The sequence below is a fragment of the Saimiri boliviensis genome, chromosome 6 (assembly GCF_048565385.1).
Source record: "Saimiri boliviensis isolate mSaiBol1 chromosome 6, mSaiBol1.pri, whole genome shotgun sequence".
Classification (NCBI taxonomy): domain Eukaryota; kingdom Metazoa; phylum Chordata; class Mammalia; order Primates; family Cebidae; genus Saimiri; species Saimiri boliviensis.
Genome location: NC_133454.1, coordinates 49,920,718 through 49,943,675, shown reverse-complemented (window position 1 = coordinate 49,943,675; position 22,958 = coordinate 49,920,718). Strand labels below are relative to the sequence as shown.

The following is a 22,958-nucleotide window of genomic DNA, read 5'->3' as shown; positions in this document are numbered from 1 at the left end:
AGACAGCAGTGAGAAGGGGCCAGAAATGAACCCTTGAGAGGTAAGGAGCAATTAACTAACTGCTTACCCTCCCCTTTCTAGAAACCTCTTCCTCTTCCTGGTGCAAATGAAGTGTTTACATCCCTGCTCTTAAGAAGAATACCACCAGGCCGCTTAGGTGGAAGGCTTCAAAGTAAATTGTTCTTGCTATTACTGATCTTCCTTTTCTTTTTTTTTTAAAAATGGAATCTCACTCTGTCACCTAGGCTGGAGTACAGTGGTGCAATCTTGGCTCACTGCAACCTCTGCTTCCCAGGTTCAAGTGATTCTCCTGCCTCAGCCTCCTGAATAGCTGGGATTATAGGCATGCACCACCACACCTGGCTCATCTTTTTGTATTTTTAGTAGAGACAGGGTTTCACCATGTTGGTCAGGCTGGTCTCAAACTCCTGACCTCAAATAATCTGCACACCTCTACCTCCCAAAGTGCTGGAATCTTTCTAAAGAGCAGCCTAAGTGCTGTTTACAATTCTTTAACTCCTCTTCTGTTTAAACATTCAAAAGCTTTCCTCTGAACTGGAGAGACAATAACCTACCAGGAAAGAAACTGCTTCCTGGCTTTCAATACTAAAGTCCAAACAAAGGCAATAATAACTCATAATTATTTGTTGAGTGTTTGAAATTCAACCCCAACCCTTCTTCTTAATTCATCATATCCTATTAAAGTGTTAAGCATAGCGGTTTGGCCAGCAACCACAGCCATAGAAAGATGTCTTCATTTTTTAAATATTAGAAAACTGAGGTTTGAAAAAGCCCAAAAACCTTCTTTCCCTTCTTTGGGTAAACAGCAAATAGAAGGTGGTGAGTTAACTGCATAATCTAATAGTTATCATTTCTCATGCTAATCTGGCCAAGAGCCTCTGTACCGTTTATTAAAATTTGCATTTTGTGTGTAGACCTTAAAGGGAAAATGTTAAATGTGTGTATCCTTAAAAATAATTATACATATTTTTTGTTAAAGAAAAATATGCTGAGGCCGGGCGTGGTGGCTCAAGCCTGTAAACCCAGCACTTTGGGAGGCTGAGGCTGGTGGATCACGAGGTCAAGATATCAAGACCATCCTGGTCAACATGGTGAAACCCCGTCTCTACTAAAAATACAAAACATTAGCTGGGCATGGTGGCGTGTGCCTGTAATCCCAGCTACTCAGGAGGCTGAGGCAGGAGAATTGCCTGAACCCAGGAGGCGGAGGTTGCGGTGAGCCGAGATCGCGCCATTGCACTCCAGCCTGGGTAACGAGAGCAAAACTCTGTCTTAAAAAAAAAAAAGAAAGAAAGAAAGAAAGAAAGAAAGAAAGAAAGAAAAAATGCTGAATTCCTCTTTCCCTTTTCCTAGCACCCTCATAAGTAGAGTGTGAAAAAGGAGACAACGCGGAGAAGCTTCTTGTTTGGGAAGGTTTAACTCAATTTAAATTCCTTCTTGTATAAATGGTCAAATTCAGGAAGGAAGGGCTTCAACAAGAGCGACGTGCACCCTCTGCTGGCAATCAGAGGGCCAAGGAAAGCGTTTGAAAGGCCAAGGAAAGCATCTCTTTCAGTGTGAAACCGGCCAGCAAGGGAGACGAGAAGGCCAGACTCCGAAAGTTAAAATCTCTGCTTTCTTTGGAAGATATGAAACAGAACGCTTCAGTGACTTCACTCGCAATGGTGCTTTTCTTTGTGATAATATTCCTTAAACACATAATCCTAGCTCAACATTTTTTTGAGTGAAGCTGATCTATACATGAAAAGGTACAGCTGTAAGAAAGGCCTGGTTTGTCTCACTTGGGTGGCAAAAGGTCCTGACTGGCTGACTTGAGAACCAAAAAAATCTAGCACCTCTGCTCAGGCTGTATCAAAGTGCATTCCTTTCTGGTCCTCCTTGGAGGAATATAAGTCCCATGAGGCCAGAGACTGTGTCATCTTCAGCGTAGGATCCTCAGCCCAGACTCACATAACAGGGATGTGAGAAACATCTTCCGAATGAATAAGGAACTATGAAGAAGGCTCTGGATGCAAGGTGCCTATGGGGCTGACTTGCATATAAAGCATAGGCAAGACAGGTTTCGAAGACCATACTCAGCTCATTAAGGAATTTTTTTTCACTTTTAAGATTTGTTTCCTTCAGTTTTAATTCTAGATTCAGGGGATATGTGTGCAGGTTTGTTACATGGATATTGCTATTACTGATCTCTCTCTCTCTCTCTCTCTTTTTTTTTTTTTTAAACAGAATCTCGCTCTGTCACCCAGGCTGGAGTGCAGAGGTGCAATCTTGGCTCACCCACCGCGACCTCTGCCTTCCAGGTTCAAGCGACTCTCCTGCCTCAGCCTCCTGAGTAGCTGGGATTACAGGCATGCGCCACCATGCCCGGCTCATCTTCTTGCATTTTTTGTAGAGACAGTATTTTACCATGTTGGTCAGGCTGGTCTCAAACTCCTGACCTCAAATGATCTGCCCACCTCAACCTCCCAAAGTGCTGGCATGATGCTGACATTTGGAATATGATAGAACCCGTCACCCAGGGAGCGAACACAGTATCCAACAGGTAGTTTTTCGACCTTTGCCCCTCTCCCTTGTTCCCCTTTTTGTAGTCCCCAGTGTCTGCCATTCCCACTTTTCCATCCATGGGTACCCTATGTTTAACTTCCACTTACACGTGAGAACATGCAGTATTTGGCTTTCTGTTTCTGGCTACTTCACTAAGGAGAATGACCTCCAGCTGTATCCATGTTGCTACAAAGACATGATTTCATTCTTTATGACCATATAGTATTCCGTGGTGCAAATATACCACATTCCTTTATCCAATCCACCACTGATAGGCGCCTACTTGATTCCATGTCTCACTACTGTGAGTAGTGCTATGATGAACATATGGGTGTGTGTGTCTTTTTGGTAGAATGATTTATTTACTCACTAAGAAACTGTTCATGAATGCAGCAGCATGTGGCTTCATGGCTGTACTAGAATGGGTTAATACTATCAGAATTATCTAATATTTGTCACTTAACAGGTTACAAAATGCCTTCACAGGTACCTCATTTAATCTCAATACAGTCCTGAGAGATGGTGATTTTTCCCTGTTTTCCAGAGGGGTACCGAGCCTGAGAAAGCTGGAATGATGCTCTCAGGACATTCAAGTTGTCACGCTAAGATTCACAGCTGTTTTCTGTCTCTTAGTCCGTGCTTGTTCCGTGTTCTCTGATCCTCTGTGAGATTTACTGGTTACCTCCTATTCTCTGAGTTGGCTGAGGCTAAAATTAGAGGGGACAGTTACAGCTTTTAAAGCTCAGCCTAGTAAGTCGCACCGTGGACATCTTTTATTACTTTTGACATCCAGATGATGGGAATCATGAAGACTGAGCTGCATGACACCAAATGGGTTAATGATCTTTTTAATAGCTTTCTTTTCCCCACTCTTTCCCCAGGATGTTACACAGAGACTCGCAGCTTCCTGCGTCACAAAGGTTTGCTTAAATTGAGACTGTTGAACATTTCCCCAGAAAGTGCGAACTTAAGAAACCAGAGCTGGGTCAGCGGTCAAAGAGATTTACAAGTTAGGACCAGAATGACCCTAGTCCTTGTTTGCTCATGACTTGGTCGGTCTGTTTGATTTCAAGGAAAGCAAATGAAAAACCAGAAGCTAAATATTTACTTAGGTCCCAGCTTCAGTCAGAGAACAAACCTGTGAGGAGGCTGCTATCAGGAGGAGGAGTCAATTTCATGTCTTTGTACATGTTGTTCCCTGGACTGCCCTTTTCCTCTTGGTTGCCAAACATGCCCCTATTCAGTCTGCAAGGCCCAGAGCAAATGCCACCTTTCTTGCTATCCTCCCCCTTAGCATCCTGCGCCTACACATCTCAGAGCCCTTTTCTGGCTGTATCTTAACTGTTTGCATGTCAGTTTCCTCCCATGTCAACTTCTCCCCATGACTCAAAGTTCTTTAAGAACAGGGGCTATGTCTTTCATTTCTGTGTGAAAGAAAAATGTTGGTTATCAGAGATGAGTCCCAGAGCCCGAAGAGCAGCCTAGTGGCTTTCAAATGTTTTAAGAATCACAACCTAGAATAACAAATGTGTGTTATATCATGATCCAGCAACAAATATGCACATGTGTGCAGACAGAAAGGCATATTTGTAAAATGGAAACGAAATTTCCCAAAGTAAGATACCGCATGCAGTGCTATCATCTGAGATTCTGCTTTCTAGTTTATTCTCTGTTCGTTTTTTAAATGTTGATTTGGTGCACCAAATTGATTTTATGATACACTGGTGAATGGCAACTTGCAGTTTGAGAAATATTATTGTAGGTAACACTTCATCTGCCATCCTCCACCACCCTTGTTTTCTGATTTTCTGTTCGTATCTATTGAATGCCTCGAACTGGAAAAGGAAGGAGGAGTTTTGATTGGGAGATTCAGCAAGAAAGAGAGTGCTACAGCAGGGATGGAACACAGAGGAAACCATATTCTGCCTGTTTTCTGTCCAACCTGTTGGACTTGCCTTGAGCTTCTCTAAGTAGAAACTGATCAGACTGTTCACAAGAAAATGTATACAGATGGTCCTTGACTGACAGTGAGGTTACATACCAATAACCCATCAATAGTTGAAAATATCATAAGTCCAACATAAATTTAATTCACCTAATATATCAAACATCATAATTTAGCCTAGCCTACCTTAAATATGCTCAGAACACTTTCATTAGCTGAAAATTGGGCAACATCATCAAACACAAAGCCAATTTTGTAGCAATAAAAATAAAAGATCAAAATTTGAAATTTGAAGTACAGTTTCTACTGAATGCATATAACATTTGCACCATCGTAAAGTCCAAACATTGTAAGTCAAACATAAGTTGAAATTTGAAATTTGGACACAGTGGTTCATGCCTGTAATCCCAGCACTTTGTTTGGGAGGCCGAGGTGGGCAGATCACTTGAGGTCAGGAGTTTGAGGCCAGCCTAGCCAACATGGCTAAAATTCAAAATACGAAAATTAGCTGGGCATGGTGGCACACGTCTGTAATCCCAGCTACTTGGGAGGCTGAGGTGAGAGGATCACTTGAACCTGGAACACAGATATTGCAGTGAGTCAAGAACGCACCACTGTACTCCAGCTTGGGCTCCAGAGACTCCATCTCAAAAAAGTAAAATAAAAATGAAAAGAAATCAGTAGGGGATCATCTGTAAACTTCAGGCACAAATAAGGCTACTTAAGGGTCTAGATCAGGGGTCTATAAACTACAACCCTCAGGCCTAGTCTATCCAATCATGTGTTTTTATAAATAAAGTTTTATTAAAACACAAACATGCACATTTGTTTACGTACCATCTATAGCTGCTTCTGCTACAACTGCAGAGCTGAGTAGTTGCAACTAATACTGTATAACCCACAAAGCCGGAAATATTTACTATCTGGGCCTTGACAGGAAAAGTTTACCAATCCCTGGAATAAATGGACAGTGTTTTTTACCACTCTGGGAGGAAACTGGCATGGCTCTGAGGCACCTAAAGCAGAGTGTTAGGCATGGGCAGTATCTTTCTCAAAAGAGGCCATGTTGGCCCCTTTCCAGCATCCTCAGGTTGGGCTCAGGGCCCCCAGCATCACAGCCTGAGCAGGAGAGCCTGAACAGGGGAGATTCCGGTTGGGGACTGCTGGTGCAGGTACACTACTGCCCTTGGAAGGACCTGGGGACACTTAGGGTGTTTCTAGGACTATGAAGACAAGGGCTCTTGAGTCAGTTGACGCTGGCATTTCATTGTCATTCTTGTGCCTGGTGCAGGAAAGAAAGATGCTTGGAGAGTGCTAAATAAATGTTTGCTAGAGATTTCTGAAATCAAGAAGGAATTTGCGGCATGTGGTATAGAAACTGAGTTTGATCACAGCCTCTCTCAAAGGCATTACCAGTACAGAGTCCAGTGCCTGCAGCCCAGAACAGAAATCCTCTCTCCTGCTTGGAGAATAAGCCATCTTTTCTCAGCCGTTTTGGCAACTAATATCAAGGATGATGCATATAATAATAATGATTATAACTAACATTTACTGAATGTTTATTAAGTGTCATGCAATATTCTAGATCCTTTACATGTAGCAATTCACTTTAATTTATTTTCTTTATTATTTATTTCTTGTTTTATTTTTTGAGAGAGCGTCTCACTCTGTCACCCAGGCTGGAACACAGTGGCACGATCGCAGCTCATTGCAACCTCCATCTCCCGGGCTCAAGCCATCTTCCTGCCTCAGCTTCCTGAGTAGCTGGGACCACAGGCATGTGCTGCCACACCTGGCTAAGTTTTTTGTATTTTTAGTAGAGACAGGGTTTCGTGTGTTCCCCAGGCTCGTCTCAAACTCCTGAGCTCAAGCAATCTGCCAGCCTCAGCCTCCCAAAGTGCTGGGATTACAGGTACAAGCCACCATGTCTAGCCACAATTCACTTTAACTCTCTTAATAAAAAGTACTATTTTAATCTCATTTTACAGATGAGGAAACTGAGGCACTGCAAGATTATATAACTCGCCAAATGAGAAACAGCTAATAAGTGGCAGAGTCTGAATTTGAAACGGGAATGATCTTTGTAGTTTAAAAAAAATTGAATTGCTGGGATGAACAGAAATGCTGGATAGCTGTTCTCTGGCCCCTGAGGCCAGAGTGGAGTCTAGCAAACAGCTATCCCCACAGCGCAGCATGAACAGCGGCAGAGGCTGGGGTTTGATAGCCTCTCCAGAGAGAAGGCAAAAGTTGAAGAATAGCAGAAGCCCATTCATTTCTGGGAGAGAAGGAGACAGCAGACCCTCTAGGAAACTAGTAGTAAATAACTGCAGACACTTCTCTGTTGGCAGGTATGGGTTGAGCCCCCATAACTAGATGTTTAGGGAAATGAAGTCTTCTTTTGTAAACACAGGCAATGAAGACTGAAATACCAATTGCTCGTCTTTGGGTCCCATAGCACCAACATTTGTGTGCAGCACCGAGTAAGTGGTCAATGGATTGTCCGTAGACTGACTGACTTCTCCAGTCCCACCCTAGATGAACTATTGGGCCCCAACCACTGAGCCTCTACTAAGCACATGACTTGGCAGTTGGAATCAAGGACTGAAGCCTACTGGACAGGTCAAAGGAGTTGCTTTAATTGAGATCACAGGCATCACGGGGATCTGCTCGGCTTCCTCCCCACCAGGGAAAAAAGTCCTTCATTGTTGGCCATGGTGGAAGAATAACTTTGCGAAATCACTTCAAACTGTTCGATCGTGTAGCCAGCCTCTTTCACAGCAGCCTCTACTGCCTCCCGGCCCAGGGGGAGGCTGGAGAACTTCTGCTCGCCAATCATGTAGTAGCTGCTCTTCAGCGCGTCCATGATCACCAGGAAGCCACCTGGCTTCAGTAGGCTGCCGAGGTTCCTGAGCGCCCTGCAGTAGGTGGGGAGGTCTGGGCAGGCGGCATCCAGGCACAGCGTGCTGAGCAGGCAGTCAGCCAGGGGTACGGAGACGGCCCCCAGCGGCTGGCTCTGAGTCACATCACACTTCAGCACCTGCTTGACCGCCTGCCTCAACCTTTCCTCCTTCTCTGGACCCTTGACTCTGAAAAACACAAACCCACACTCATTGTTTTCTACTGCAGTCATGGGGAACTCAGATCTCTTGAGTCAAAGCTAAAAATGGCAGTATTGTCCCAGATGTGTTTCCTTAAGGCCACCTCTATTGGGAAAGGAGAGAAAGAAGAACTGAGAGTCCATTTTGGCATTTGAATGAGACCATATTACTTTGAGCTACATGAAATATCTTTATAAAGTGAATAATATGTGAAAATGGTAATAACACTACCTAGAAGCCTGCTTCTACCATGGACTTCCCTCCATGAAATTATTTTTCCCTTACTCCATAGGATAGTACTCAGTTATGTTATATTGGCTTATTTATTAGTATTTATTTGTTATGCCAAATCATAAGGTAGCGGCTACTTGAACCATACACAGCAGGTATTAATAATAAAGGGTTTCAAATGCTGAAACATTATCTTTGTAGTAGTTGCTGATCAATAAGAGTGGTGAGGTCTGGCCAGGCGCGGTGGCTCACACCTGTAATCCCAGCACTTTGGGAGGCCGAGGCGGGTAGATCACGAAGTCAAGAGATCAAGACCATCCTGGTCAACATGGTGAAACCCCGTTTCTACTAAAAAAATATTAAAAATTAGCTGGGTATGGTGGTGCATGCCTGTAATCCCAGCTACTCAGGAGGCTGAGGCAGGAGAATTGCCTGAACCCAGGAGGCGGGGGTTGCGGTGATCCGAGATCGCGCCATTGCACTCCAGCCTGGGTAACAAGAGCGAAACTCCGTCTCAAAAAAAATAAATAAATAAAAGAGTGGTGGGGTCATCCACAGACATTTTAAGGAACTATTGATCACTGTCCCACAGCTGTGAACAGGGTATTCCTGGATAGAAGAAAGCTGCATTTCCCATTCTCAGATTCCAAAAACTATTGCAGATAGGATGTTTTCTGCCAGAGATCATATTTTTGGTAGACTTCCAGGAGACCTGCCCTTTTTCACCAAATCAATGGCATGTTTTGGGTTTTTCTGGTTTTGTTTTGTTTCTAGAGACAGCTTCTTGTTCTGTTCCATGGGATGGAGTACATTGGCACCATCATAGCTCACTGCAGCCTCAAACTCCTGTACTCAAGGGATCCTCCCACTTCAGCCTTCCAAAGGACTGGGATTACAGGCATGCACCACCACGCCAGGCTAGCTTTTTATGTTTTTTGTTTTTTTGGGTTTATTGCAACAGAGTCTCATCTGTCGTCAGGCGCCAGGCTGGAGCGAAGTGGTGCCATCTCGGCTCACTGCAATCTCTGCCTCCTGGGTTCAAGCAATTCTCCTGCCTCAGCCTCCCGAGTAGCTGGGACTACCGGCACGCACTACCACACCCAGCTAATTTTTGTATTTTTTAGTGGAGATGGGGTTTCACCATGTTGGCCAGGATGGTCTCAATATCTTGACCTCATGATCCGCCCGCCATGGCCCCCCAAAGTGCTGGGATTACAGGTATGAGCCACCGCGCCCGGCCGCTTTTTGTGTTTTATAGAGACAGGGTCTCCTTATGTTGCCCAAGCTGGTCTCAAACTTCTGGCCTCAAGTGATTCTCCTGCCTCAGCCTCTCAAACTTCTGGAATCGTAGGCATGAGCCACCACCACACCTGGCCCAGTGGTGTTTCTTGAGAGAAAATCAGTTAATAAAAGAAGAGAAGGCAAGAAGAGGAGATGGGATAGAGTGGCTTGGATCCTATTTGAATTTGTTAGAGGAGGAAGGAAGGAACAAACAAATGATCAAAATTAAATAAACACAATGCACAAGAGAAACTGGAGAGAGGGGCAGAAAAAGGAGGAAGAAATAGCAGAAAATCAGAGAAGTGGGAAAAGGGAAGAAACATGGAGTGTGTTAAGGATCCAGGCTCCACAGTATTAAGAGTAGGAGTGACCCCTGGCTATTGAGCTCTTGAAAGGAGTGAACCAGCAAAGCATTGTGAAGCAGAGCCATCTCACCATCAGGAAACACACACTCCACCATCTGAGGCAGACTCCAGGAAAAGACGGCCACTTGGGCATCAAAGCTTGACAGAGACGGCAGAGATGGCCCCGCCTTCCAGCAAGTGAGGGAGACTTTCACTGGGAGCATTTTTGGTCATAAGGAAAAGTCAATGGTTTAAATAAATAAAACTTGAAGATTTATCTCCAAGTAGAACGATTTGAGAGAGTGCAAACTAGTTGTGGACATCTAAAATATTCACTAAAAATCTTAAGCCTAGTGCATATAATCAGTTCTTTGCAAATATGTTTTATGCTTGCTACAATTTTCCACTTAAGAAGCTTAGCAATTAGCATATGAAAAGATGCTCAACATTGTCAACCATCAGAGAAAGGCAAATCAAAACCATGAGATACCACTTCACATCACTATGATGGCTATAATGAAAAAAAAAAAAAAAAAAAAAAAAAAAAAAAAAACAGATAATACCAAGTGTTGACAAGAATGTGCAGAAACCAGACCTACATACACTGCTGCTGACAATGTAAAATAGTCCAGTTACTTTGGAAAACAGTCTGGCAGTTCCTTAAAAGATTAAATGTAGAGTTACCACATGACCCAGGAATTCTGTCTAGGTGTATACCCAAGAGAAATGAAAACATATGTCCACACAAAAGCTAGTAATGAATGTTTATAAATAGCTAAAGGGTGCAAACAGTACAACTCTCTGTCAACTTCTGAATAGGTAAATAAAATGTGGCATACACATACAATGGAATGTTATTTGGCAACAAAAAGAAATGAAATTCTGACACATGCTACCACATGGATGGACCTTGAAGACACTAGGCTAAATGAAAAAAGGCAGAACCAAAAGGCCACATATTGTGTGATTCCATTTATATGAAATGCCCAGAAAAGGTAAAGCTCCAGAGACTGACAGCAGAACAGTGGTTGCCAGGAGCTGAGGGGTTTGGGGAGAAATAAGAGTGACTGCTAATGGGTACAGGGTTTCTTTTGAGAATTATGAAAATGTTGTAAAATTGATTGTGATGAAGGTTGTGCAACTCTGAAAGTCTACTAAAAGCCACTGATTTTCACAATTTAAATGGGTACATTAATTATATGGTATGTGAGTTATATCTCAATAAGCTGTTATATTAGAGAGAGAGATAAGCTTAGCAAGGTGTCGATTTCAGGGAATTCCTACCAATCAGTAAACTGTTATCTACATAGAAAACATAAATTATCCTGGGTTGGGTACACCTGCTCCTTTATCAAGGCTAGAAATGGTAATAGGGTGACCACTTTTTCCTGATTTGTCTCAGACTTTTCTAATTTTAGCACTGAAAAATCCCATATTCTGAGTCCCCCTTGCAGTCCTGGACAAAGCAGACAATCATTCTAAAGGTAGGAAACTAGTTACAAAGCTACCACCCAGCCTTGATACAACATGGATGGTTTGATAGAACACTTTAACAATTAAAAAAAAAAAAAAAGACACTGTGGAAGTGTGTGAGAAACATGCATTTCAATAGACCGATTAATCTAGAACAGAAAAACTGAAATAAGCTATCTGCACATAGGAATAATAATAAAGTATATACCAGAAGGTAGAGTACTGACCACATAGTGTTTTGTGGGGTGTGTTTCTGGATGATCCTGTATATTGGGAACGTTGTGGAAATGTATGTTTGATTACATCAGAAGCAGAATGAATCTCTGTGCCCTATTGTGTATTAAGCTATTTGAAACACTTGAGTTACCACAGAACTAGAACTTGCCAGTCAGATGATGACGCAAATTGTTCCCAAACTGTGAGTCACCCTGTCAAGTCTCCAAAGCTCACAGAGAATGTGCCAAGTTGAGAGGGAAATTTGCTAGAAACGCCCAGTGTGGTAGATCCCTGCTTGTCCTTGGACACACAGCAAACATTGGGGAAGTCAGTTGCCAAGGCAGCTGTGTAAAGCCTGCATACACCTCAGGGCACCGCAGGGAAATGGACTCACCGGAGACCCAGCCAATTACCACTTTGCCTCACGTTTAGCTCATGGGGTAGGTAATAAACACACACCAGGAAAGAGCTATGCTGTTTCGCAGAGAGCTAACAGCAGTGTGGCCATTTCTTTAGTTCTAAAAATCTACCCTTTCAAATGAATCAATATGCAAAAAAAGGCAGCCCTGTCCTCTGGAAATATGCATCTATACAGGCCTGAGGGGTGTGGGGAAGGAGGGAGGGAGGCGAGACAGGATAAAGAGGAGGGCTCCCCGAAGAACCCTTTCTGAGAATGTCTTCCCGCATTCCAGATGAACTATCCTGAGATTTAAAGGCGGTTCCTCTTGCCCTGTCTCAGCAAGGCGGGCAGTGGATCAGAATCTCCTGAACAAACTGTTTTTCATTGTTCTCACACCCCACAAACCTCATTCCCAGAGAAGTTCCTGCAGGCTCTCTTGAGAAAGAATCATCAAAACAGGTCAAGGAAATCAAGGCTAAGTAAGCTGGGAGGTCACTGCGAGAATTGCACAGGCAAGGAGTACTCCTTGGTGCACCTTTGATACAGACCACACCCCACACTCAAAGCAGGTGAACGACATTCTAGGAGGAAGAGTCTGAAAAGCAAAATGCGGGTATTCACATATTTTCCGAATATATTTTGAACCTCTATTACGTGGCAGGAAATGGGCTGGGCACTGGGGACACAAGGATGAACAAATGAGAAACAGATGCTAACCTCATGGAGATTGCAGACGGGTGGGTGGTAGAAGAAAGCATTAATCCAGTGATCACTCACAGAAGAGGAAATTAAAACTGACAAATACAGGGAAGAAAAGGAGTGTGGCACTAATGGGGAGATGTTGGGAGCTCCCCATGACCTAGAGAATCAGGGAAAGCTCCTCCACAAAGGAGTTGGGCAAGCGGAGATAGAGAAGATAAATATATGGGAGTTAACCAGACTGAAGGAAGCAGGGAGGGCCGGAGAAAATTCCAGTAAGAGGAAACCGTGAGTGCAAAGGCCACGCGGTGGGAGGAAACACAGGAGGAGGGGGCCAGCGTGGCTGGATTGTGGGCAAACAGGTTGGCAGGCGCCAGACTAGGCAGGGCTTTGTGGACCACAACAGGAATTTGGCTTTTCATTCCAAAAGCTTCGGAGACTCATTAGGAAGCACTAAGGAGGAGAGTGACATAATTAGATTTACATTTTGAGAGGGTCACTTGGGCTGCAGGGCAGAGAATTGAGTGGAGGGGCAAGAATGTAGGTGGGAGGCCACTCAGGAGGGAGACAGGGGTAGCTGGGACCAGGCAATGGTAAACACGGGAAGAAACGGGTTAGACAAGAAGTCAGGAAGTAAAATAAGAACTGTGATGTGAAGTTAGACTTGGAACATGACAGAGAAGGAGAGGACAAGACTGACTGCCAGGTTCTGGCTTGTCCAATTTATTATATGATGGTGCCACTCAAGGAACTAAGAATACCAGAAATAAAGCAGATGTGGAGCAGATCGTAGCTCTGTTTTGGACACGCTGAGTTTGAGGTGCTCTGAGACCTGTGAGAAGAAATGTTTACAGTAGGCTAGCTGAAGGTTTCTCAACCTGCCCTGTGAATTTTCCCAGGGAGCTAAGGTGGCGAGCGCACCTATTTAAAAGCGGCATCCTTGTAAAGGCAGGAATGTTTCCGAGGCATCACTGAAACAATCATCGTGACCATCAAGATCCTGGTTTTGAAAAAGCCTATTAATATCCTTTTGCAAGCCGTGAAAGTCCAGAGATGCTTGGAATAGATGTGTTTCACTCGTTTGTGGAACACATTTGGCACAACTCTGTCTATTTTTGGACAACATACAAACATGTTTTTAAATAGATATGGAGGTCTTTGCACAGAGAGCATTTACCTAAGAGAACCGACAGAGACTCAAGCTTTCTTCTGTCAGGTACACTGAGGTTATGAGGAGGAGCCATTCTCTAAAGAGGTGACCAGGGGGCGCTCCACCCACTCCAGGCCCCACCTGGCTGTCCAGAGGGCCAAGGAAAATAGCTTGGACAACATACCTGCAACTGATTCCCACCCACCTGTGTGTGCCCTGGCATACCTGGAGGGAAGCCCTCCTCCAGACACCAGTGTTTCTCTAACTGGAATGTGCATTCCATACTTACAGATCTTAGAGTGAAGGTTTTCATTCTGTAGGTAGCTGGTGGGGACTCAGAGCCTGCATTTCTAAAAGCTCCCATGTGTTGTCCAAAGTGCCAGCCCAGGGACCACAACCTCAGCTATGCATTCCGAGGTCCAGGAACTCTAAGTTAATTAATGCAGCTTCTACAATTTCTTAAAGAAAGAGCTCATTTTCCTTTGTTGATGGTAAAAGCTTGAGTAGTTGTATCTTAGTGCCTGACTTTCTTACTACTTTTTGGATAGTTGTAAAAATAAGGAGTAGTTATTTTAATTAATTTTATTATATTATTATTTTTAAGACAGAGTGTCACTCTGCCACTCAGTCTGGAATGTGACCTCAGCTCACTGCAGCCTCGATCTCCCAGCCTCAAGTGATCCTCTCTCCTCAGCCTCCCCAGTAGTTGGCAATACAGGTGTGCACCACAATGGTCAGCTAATTTAAAATGAGTGGTATTTAAATGCAGAGGTAGAAAGACAGGAGACAGTTCATATGTCTTTGGCAGCCTTCAGCACAAGAAAAACCTTCAGATAAAGAAAAAATCGTCTTGAAGGAAATGGGTTGTAGGTTGATAAAGCTACTTCAAGATGCAGGAAAGACATTAATTGCATAGGATCACTATCATTCTCAAAATAGTTAAAGCCACAGGATCTAGCACAAGGATAAAGGTAAGAACGCAGAAATTTACTGCCAAAAATACAATTCCTCATTGCAACAGAGTGATTGGGAAGGGACAGTGTCTCAAGAGCCCATTGTTCCAAGCTGATGATTCAGGTGTGAGATAAGTAATGCTTTTACTATCCTGCTAGATTGTGAGGGTTTATTTTTGAATGAGATGGAAAGGCCTGTGATGGATAGAGAAAGTGAGAACAAAGTTTCAAAAGCCTTCTTGACAGATGATTTGGACTTTGGAAAGGTGTGTTGTCTAACAATGACTGAAGACTTATTTATTTATTTTTTTTTACAAAGTTTCCCTGAGAGTCTACAAATCCTGGAAATTTCCTTATTTCCTTAATAATTTTCAATATTATCCAAATTGTCATAGCTGCAATTTTTTTTAGTTAATATCAATTTCATTCTGTGGAATCACAGAGTCAATAGAAAAGAAGGTATATGAAATTACTTTTATATTGAAGAATATATTTCCACCTTGAAGGCTATAGCCAACATAAAATTCTAAGTAAGGGGTTTACAGATTAAAATGTAAAATGGCATATGAAAATAGGCTCTTTCACCAGCCTGGGCAACAGGGTAAAACTCCCATCTTTACAAAAGATTAGCCAGGCATGGCAGGACTATCTCCTGTAGTCCCAGCTACTCAGGAGGCTGAGGTGGGAGGATCACCTGAGCCCAGGAGGTCGAAGCTACAGTGAGAGTTCACCACTGCACTCCAGTGTGGGTGACAGAACAAGACCCTGTCTCAAAAAAACAAAACAAAACAAAACAAAAAAACCAGAATAGCCTCTCTCAACTTCTTACTACATGTCAGAAAAAATGGGACAATATTTAAACAATTTTATGATTTTGTTCATGTGCAATGGTGACAAAATCCATTCTCACATATGCATGGACTTAGGAAACACATCACTATGTGTTCTTCTTGAAAAAAGTATTTGATGATCTATTCAGTTGACAGATGAACAAAATTAAAAACTCAATGTCTACAAAAATTGTATAAAATGAACACAAAATATACCTAAGTAATTATAAATTTGATTATAAGCCCAAAGCAAATGTCCAAACTGATCTTGAAAGAAAATAATACTTTAAATTACAATATGTGAACTTTAAAATCTCAGATTTCAATAATAAGTACTGGGAAGATAGATGCCAGGGGACTTTAGGTATCAAAAATTGTTAAAATTCCTCAAGTCAGCAGGGAGGAAAACAATTACTAATTTTTTACCTGACTTGATAAGAGAATTTGTCTCCAGCAGACCTACATTATAAGTATTACTAAAAGAAGTTCTTCGGGTGAAGGAAAATGATGCCAAACAGAAGAATACATCTTGGTAAAGGAATGAAAAACACTAGACAAGAAAGATGTGTGTAAATATAAAAGATCTTACATATATACATAATATAGTCTTACTTAGTTTGGGCTCCTGTAACAGAATACCATAGACTGGGTGGCTTATAAACAACAGAAATTATTTCCCACAATTCTAAAGGCTAGAAGTCTGAGATTAGGCTGCCAGCCTGTCAGGGTCTAATGAGGACTCTTCTGGACTACAGACAGCTGACATCTCATTGTATCTTTACATGGCAGAAGGAGCACTAGTAGAGAGCTCTCTGGGGTTCCTTTTTTTTTTTTTTTTTTTTTTTTTTTTGAGATGGAGTCTCATTCTGTCACCCAGGCTGGAGTGCAATGGCGCCATCTAGGCTCACTGCAACCTCCGCCTCCCGGGTTCAAACAATTCTCCTGCCTCAGCCTCCCGAGTAGCTGGGATTACAGGCATGCGCCACCAAGCCCAGCTAATTTTTGTATTTTTTAGTAGAGACAGGGTTTCACTACGTTGGCCAGGATATTCTGGATCTCTTGATCTCATGATCTGCCCCCCTTGGCCTCCCAAAGTGCTGGGATTACAGGTGTGAGCCACCGCGCCCGGCCCAGGGGTTCCTTTTAAAAGGGCACTCATTCTATGCATGAAGTCTCCACCTTCATGACTGAATTACCTCCCAAAGTCCTGACCTTTTAATACCATCAAAAGGGGGTTAGGATTTCAACACAGAATTGGGAGGGAAGGATACAAACATTCAGTCCAAAATTCCTATGTTTAATATATATTGTTATATACATTATTTAAAACACTGTACTAACTTGTGTGAATATACTTAACACTATTCAACTGTACACTTAAACATAATGAAGATGGTAAATTTTATTTTTAAAATCAAAATTAAACAATAAAAATAAATAAAAGCACTATTAACTAAACCAAAACTAATAATAATATATGTATAATAGTGTTATACATAGAAATAAAATATATGACAAGAGCATAAGGGCCAGGAAAGTCGGTTAAGGAAATTACACTGTTGGAATATCTTACATTGTTCATGAGACAACAGCTATGTCAAGAATGTCTATTGCAATTTCTAGAAAAAACCACACAGACTCACACAAGACACAGAAGAGGTTAATAGAGGAGATAAAAAAGAAATACTAAAAATATGTACACTTATACTAAATGGAATACTAAAAATTACTGCATTCACCAAGGGTAAATGGGAAGAAAGACACAGGTGAACAACAATCATATGGGACAGATAGAAAACATGTACCAAGATGGTAGTTTTAAACTCAACCCTGTAATATTAGTAATTACATTAAATGTAAATGGACTAAACAATCCATTAGCGGCAGAAATTGTCAGTCTGGATTAAAAAGAGAAAACAGAGTCTGAAAACAGAAGGGTAGAAAAAGAGATGTAGATATATCATGTATATTAGTTATATATCACTGCAGGATAAATTACTCCCAAAATTTAGCAGCTAAAAATGACATTTATTTCACTGTTTTTGTGGTTCAACTGGGAAAGTTTGGTTCCAAGCTCACTCCCAAGGACAAGAGAGTGAGATAGAGAGAGAATACCCAATAAAAAGCTGTTGTGGTTTAAAATTAATTTTACTTTCTACAGCAATATTAGGTTCACTGCGAAATCAAGCAGAAGGCCTACATTGGCATACCATTATCACCCAAAGTCTATAGTGTACATTAATATTCACTCTTGGTATTGTATATTCTATGGCTATGGACAAATGTATAACAACATGTGTCCACCTTTATAGTATCATACAGAGTAGTCTCACTGCCCTAAAAAACTCTCTGTATTCCACCTATTTATGCCTTCTTCCTCCAACCCCTAGCGACCACTGATCTTCTTTACTGCTTCCCTTGTTTTGCATTTTCCAGAATGTCATATAGTCGGAATCATACACGTTAGCCTTTTAAGATTGGCTTCTTTCAATTAGTAATTGTATTTACATTTCCTCCATGCCTTTTCATGGCTTGATAGCTCATTTCTTTTTAGCACTGAATATTATTTCATTGTCTACATGAACCACAGTTCATGTCTTCATTCACTTACTGAAGGACATCTTGGTTGCTTTCAATTTTTTGCGATTATGAATATAGCTACTATAAACATCCGTGTGCAGCTTTTTATGTGGACATAAGTTTTTGACTTTTTGGGGTACATATGAAAGAGTGCAACTCCTAGATTGAATGGTTTTGTAGGGAAAAGTCAAACTGTGTTCCAAAGTGGCTACATCATTTTTAATTCCCACAAACAATAAATAAGAGTTCCTGTTTCTCCACAGCCTCATCAGCATTTGGTGTTGTTAGTCTTCTATATTCTTGTCATTCTAATAGGTGTGTAGTGGTGCTTTTTAATTTAATATCAGAATTGTTCTTTTTAATTTAATAATAAAATTGATGTCTCATCACTATACTGCATTCTACCAAATTTGTCAATATTGAATCACTAATTCCAGTGGATATTCCAGGGAAGGAAGGAGATTACACAAAGGTGAAAATACTGACATAAGGATTATTGGGGGCCATCTTAGATGCTGCCCACCACACCATGCAAATCACCAAGCACAGGAAGGCTGATGTAGCTATATTAACATCAAAAAAAAAAAAAAGTAGACTTCAAGACAAATGCATTACTGGAAATAAAGGGAAATATTTTACAATGGTAAAATGGTCAGTTCATCAATAAGACATAATCCTAAAAATGTGTATTACAGAGCTAAAAACAAGTGTCAAAATGCCATAAAGCAAATGTTGACAGAACTATAGAGAGCAAAGGATAGATCAGCAATCATAGTTTGAGATATTAACACCTCTCTCTCAGCAATTGACAGAGAAAGTAAACAAAAAGTCAGTAAGGATGTAGAAAATTTGAACAATACTATCAAACCTACCTGACTTGATATTTATAGGAGATATACCTACAACTGAACAATATACACTCTTTTCAATGTAGAAAACACATAGAACATTCACTGAGATAGACCATATGCAGAGTTACAAAATAAATCTCTCATTACAACAAAATTCAATTTGAAAGCAGCAACAATAAGATATCTAGAAAAATCCTAATACTTTGGAAATTAAGCAATATAATTCTGAATAATTCATGGTCAAAAAAGAAATGACAAAGGAAATTTGACAGTATGCTGAATTGGATAATAGTAAAAATACCACATACAAAAATCACGGCATGCAGTTAAAACAGTGCTAAAGGAAACGTGCAGCATTAAATACCTACATTCAAAGAAAGAGATATGTGAAATAAATGATATAAGTTTCCAGCTTCAGAAGCTAGAAAAATTAAAAACAAGAAATTTTAGAAAGCTAGAAAAAAAAGAAACTAGAAAAGAATTAATATTAAAGTAAGTAGAAGAAAGAAAATTATCAAAAATAACAGCAGAAACCAATGAAATAGAAAATGGACAGACAATAGAGAAAAATGAACAAAACCAAAAGTTGGTTCTTGAAAAAGATTAATAAAATGATCAATCTGTAGCAAGGTTGATCAAGACAAAAGAAAGAAAACAAGACAAATTACCAATATCAAGAATAAAAGGGGAGAGATCACTACAGATCCTACAGACATAGCAAGGTATTAAAAGGATATTGTAAAAAAGAAAAAAAAAGTGCCAATAAAGTTGACAACCAAGATGAAAAGGACAAACTTCTTGAAAAATACCACTTATCAAAACAGACAAAAGAAGGAACAGAAAATCCGAGTAACCATTAAAGAAAAACTGTTTTTAATAAAGTCTTCTCTCGCACAAAACTTTCAGATTCACCTGGCTTCACTGGTGAATGCTATCAATTGTTTAAGAAGGACACAATATTAATAATACTCAAACTCTTTCAGAAAATAGAAGAGAAGAAATCACCCCCAACTCATTTTGTGACTCCAGCATCATGCTGATATTAAAATTTGTGAAACACATTAGAAGAAAATTATAGCTCAATATCCCTCATAAATATTGACGCAAACATTCTTAACAGAATATTAGAAAACCACATCCAGCAATACATAAAAAGAATATTTTATGACCAAGCAGTTTATGCCACCTTGGTGTAATGTTCAAAATCATCTAATGTAATTCACATTTTCAGAATATAGGAGGGAAGTTGCAGACGTGGCTACCTCTGGTTAATAGGCTATTGCAAATTTCCCATGTTGGAAGAAATTAAAATTTACATGAAGAAATGAGATTAATTTGCATAAATTTCCTTATAGATGTGGTAGTGTAAGATCTTGACCATTAGTTGTGAGTATATAAGGTCTACTTTTATGAATGGTGATTAATAAATTCTTTTCAAAAATTTTTTATGTCGCCTACCTCAGTTTAAAAACCTAGTCAGCTTTTGGTTGTATCTGGTGGTGTCAGCATTAGCCACACCCACAACCAAGTTCTATAGGCTTGGATGGCTACAATGGACCGGTAGTGAGGTGAGGGACAAGCCCTGACGTCCAAAAGCTGCTGGCAAGAAGTTGGGTTAGCTTTTTACTTGCTATTGTGCTAAACCTAGGTCCCAAGGTACTTGACTGAACACTGCTCTTGTCCCCACAGGCCTGGAAAGTTTTAGGGTTTACTCCTCTTTGCTCAGGATCCATTTCTTAATCCCTTTCCCTGTGTCTTCTGTCATTCTGGTGCATACACGCATGTGCACATACACAAATTTACAAACTCGCACACACATGGATCTATCTCATCTCTCTTGCTCTTGCTCTCTCCTTAGCACTCATTCTCCGTTTGAATTTCTCTTTGGTCCCTATCTTTCTGTTGCTTGCCAACTGTCACTCAGGTACCTTCAAAAGCCAAGAATTAGACAGCAGTTTCTCTACCTGTTCCCTTCAAGATCACACACATAGGTCACCACTGGGGACCAGTCGAAGGCCTCTGGCTCTTTCTTTAGCCACTTCTCCAGCTCCTGCAGGTTCTGGTCTGAGTAGTCAGTGACAATGATCTCCTTAAAGGATTCACAAGCAGAGAGGAGCTGATAGATGGTGGGGCCAGAGCCGATGTCAATCAGCAGGTCTCCCTTCACACCGTCTGGGTTAGAGGAAGGAGCAAAGAAGAGAGGTCACACATCTCATGGCAGTCAGCAGAGTCAAATGTATATTGTCTTCCCTGGGATTGTGCTGGCAATCCTCAAAGACAGACCACTACTGTTTTCCCTCAAAATGTATTTTTAAAACATCTTTTCCAGGCCAGGCACAGTGGTTCATGCCTATAGTCCCAGCACTATGGAAGGCCAAGGCAGGAGGATCACCTGAGGCCTGGAGGATGAGACCAGCCTGGATAACATCTGGTCTCTACAAAAATCCTAAAGAGACCTCATCTCTACAAAACAAAACAAAACAAAACAGAACAAAACAAAAAAAACAAAAAACCTAAAAATTAGCTGGGCATGGTGGCGTGCACCTGAAGTCCTAGTTATTGAAGAGGCTGATGAAGAAGGATCCCTTGAGTCCAGGAGTTCAAGACTGTGATGAGCTGTGATCACACCACTGCACTCCATCCAGCCTGGAAGGCTGGGCAACAGCATGAGACCCACATCTCCATTAAAAACAAACAAACAAACAAACAAACAAACAAACAAAACATGCTGGGCGCGGTGGCTCAAGCCTATAATCCCAGCACTTTGGGAGGCGGAGGCGGGTGGATCACAAGGTCAAGAGATCAAGACCATCCTGGTCAACAAGGTGAAACCCCGTCTCTACTAAAAATACAAAAAAAAATTAGCTGGGCATGGTGGTGCGTGCCTGTAATCCCAGCTACTCAGGAGGCTGAGACAGGAGAATTGCCTGAACCCAGGAGGCGGAGGTTGCGGTGAGCCGAGATCGCGCCATTGCACTCCAGCCTGGGTAACAAAAGCAAAACTCCGTTTCAAAAAACAAAACAAAACAAAACAAAAAACATATTTTTCAAAAATCCCTGTAATTTACATCATAGTGACAAAGAAAATATAAATATCAAAAACACTAAAAATATCTCACTGGAATTAAAGCCCATCAGTTTATAAAACCTCAAACATTAATAAAATGAAAAGTCAAAGAGAGAAAAAAAATATCTTTTCCAGGGTGGAGGCATGTTGCCAGGAATTTTAAAGTCTAGGAGAAGGCAAAAAAGATCTACATCTGGTATACAGACTGAACACCAGATCCAGAAAGGCTATTACAGTAGGAGTGCAAAAACTATTAAGCAATATTTTCAAGGAAAGTTAATTTTTTAAAAATCGACTTTATATAATGTCATTCTTCAAAAAGCACCTGGTTCTTCCTATATTGGGAGATCTCTATCTCATGCATATTCACAGCATTCCCTTGAATTAGGATCAGAATAGGCACTGTTCTAGAATTTCCATTTAAGTGGCCCTTTGAGGCTAAAAGCCGCCTAGCAAATCGAGGTACACTCAGGACAGAACTCTGGCTCTCTGGTTTCCTTTTGCATGACCAAGTGAGACAGTGGATACAAAAACACTTTGTAAATGGTGGAATCCCTGTGCCAATATTAGTTTTTGTCCTGGTTAAATAAATGGGTGATGTCAAAAGGGCTGTGAAGCAACAATGATCGACAAAAAAACCTAGTCCTGCCATGAGACTCTGTCTATGACTCACAGTAGTGGGGAGACACGTGGACAACACACTTACCTAGGTAGAATATCTTGAAAAGATTTTTCAGAAGGTGCTTAAGAATCTGGCTTTCTGCAGAGTACCTAGACCCAAACTTGTAGTATTTTTCTAGGTAATCCCGAGGGTTAAAATGACTTAGGTAAGTGTCCTTGGAGGTGAAGCCTGATTCCATTGTGTCTCACTTCTGTGCCACTGGGCCGCTGCCCTCTTTCTCTCTCCTCCAGAAGCCAGGGAGTCGCCCTGCAGAAGTTGTGTTCCTGAGTCTCAAGCTATCGGTCTTCCTTCCATCAGTTCAGCCCATCCTTTAGAACAGATGTTTGGTTAAACACTAACAGAGAAATAGACCGCAAATGTTCTGGCTGTTCTGGGAAGTGATGAAATTCCCGGAGATGGAGCCTAGGCCAACAGTGGTGAGGATGTGGTAAAGGGAGGGCTATGAGCTGTATACAATGCTTGGCCAAGGGGTGAAGGTCACCTGCTAGGGGTGTAGACCAGAGGGAGAACTTGGGCTCACCAAGAAAATATTTAATGCATAGGACCTCAACGTTCAGAGACAGGCTATCTCCTAACAAGCACCATCTTTCTTC

General features: G+C 41.4%; 1 protein-coding gene across 1 annotated transcript; it reads right to left on the bottom strand.

Moving 5' to 3' along the window:
- Positions 1-4,634: 4,634 nt before the first annotated feature.
- NNMT (nicotinamide N-methyltransferase) lies at positions 4,635-22,757 on the bottom strand. The gene is made up of 3 exons (XM_003923684.4): positions 22,390-22,757; positions 20,581-20,788; positions 4,635-7,596 (listed from the first exon to the last, which is right to left on the bottom strand). Exons 1-3 carry the CDS (start codon positions 22,541-22,543, stop codon positions 7,164-7,166), a joined length of 795 nt encoding a protein of 264 aa, XP_003923733.1. The 5' UTR covers positions 22,544-22,757; the 3' UTR covers positions 4,635-7,163.
- Between the last annotated feature and the right edge of the window lie 201 nt (positions 22,758-22,958).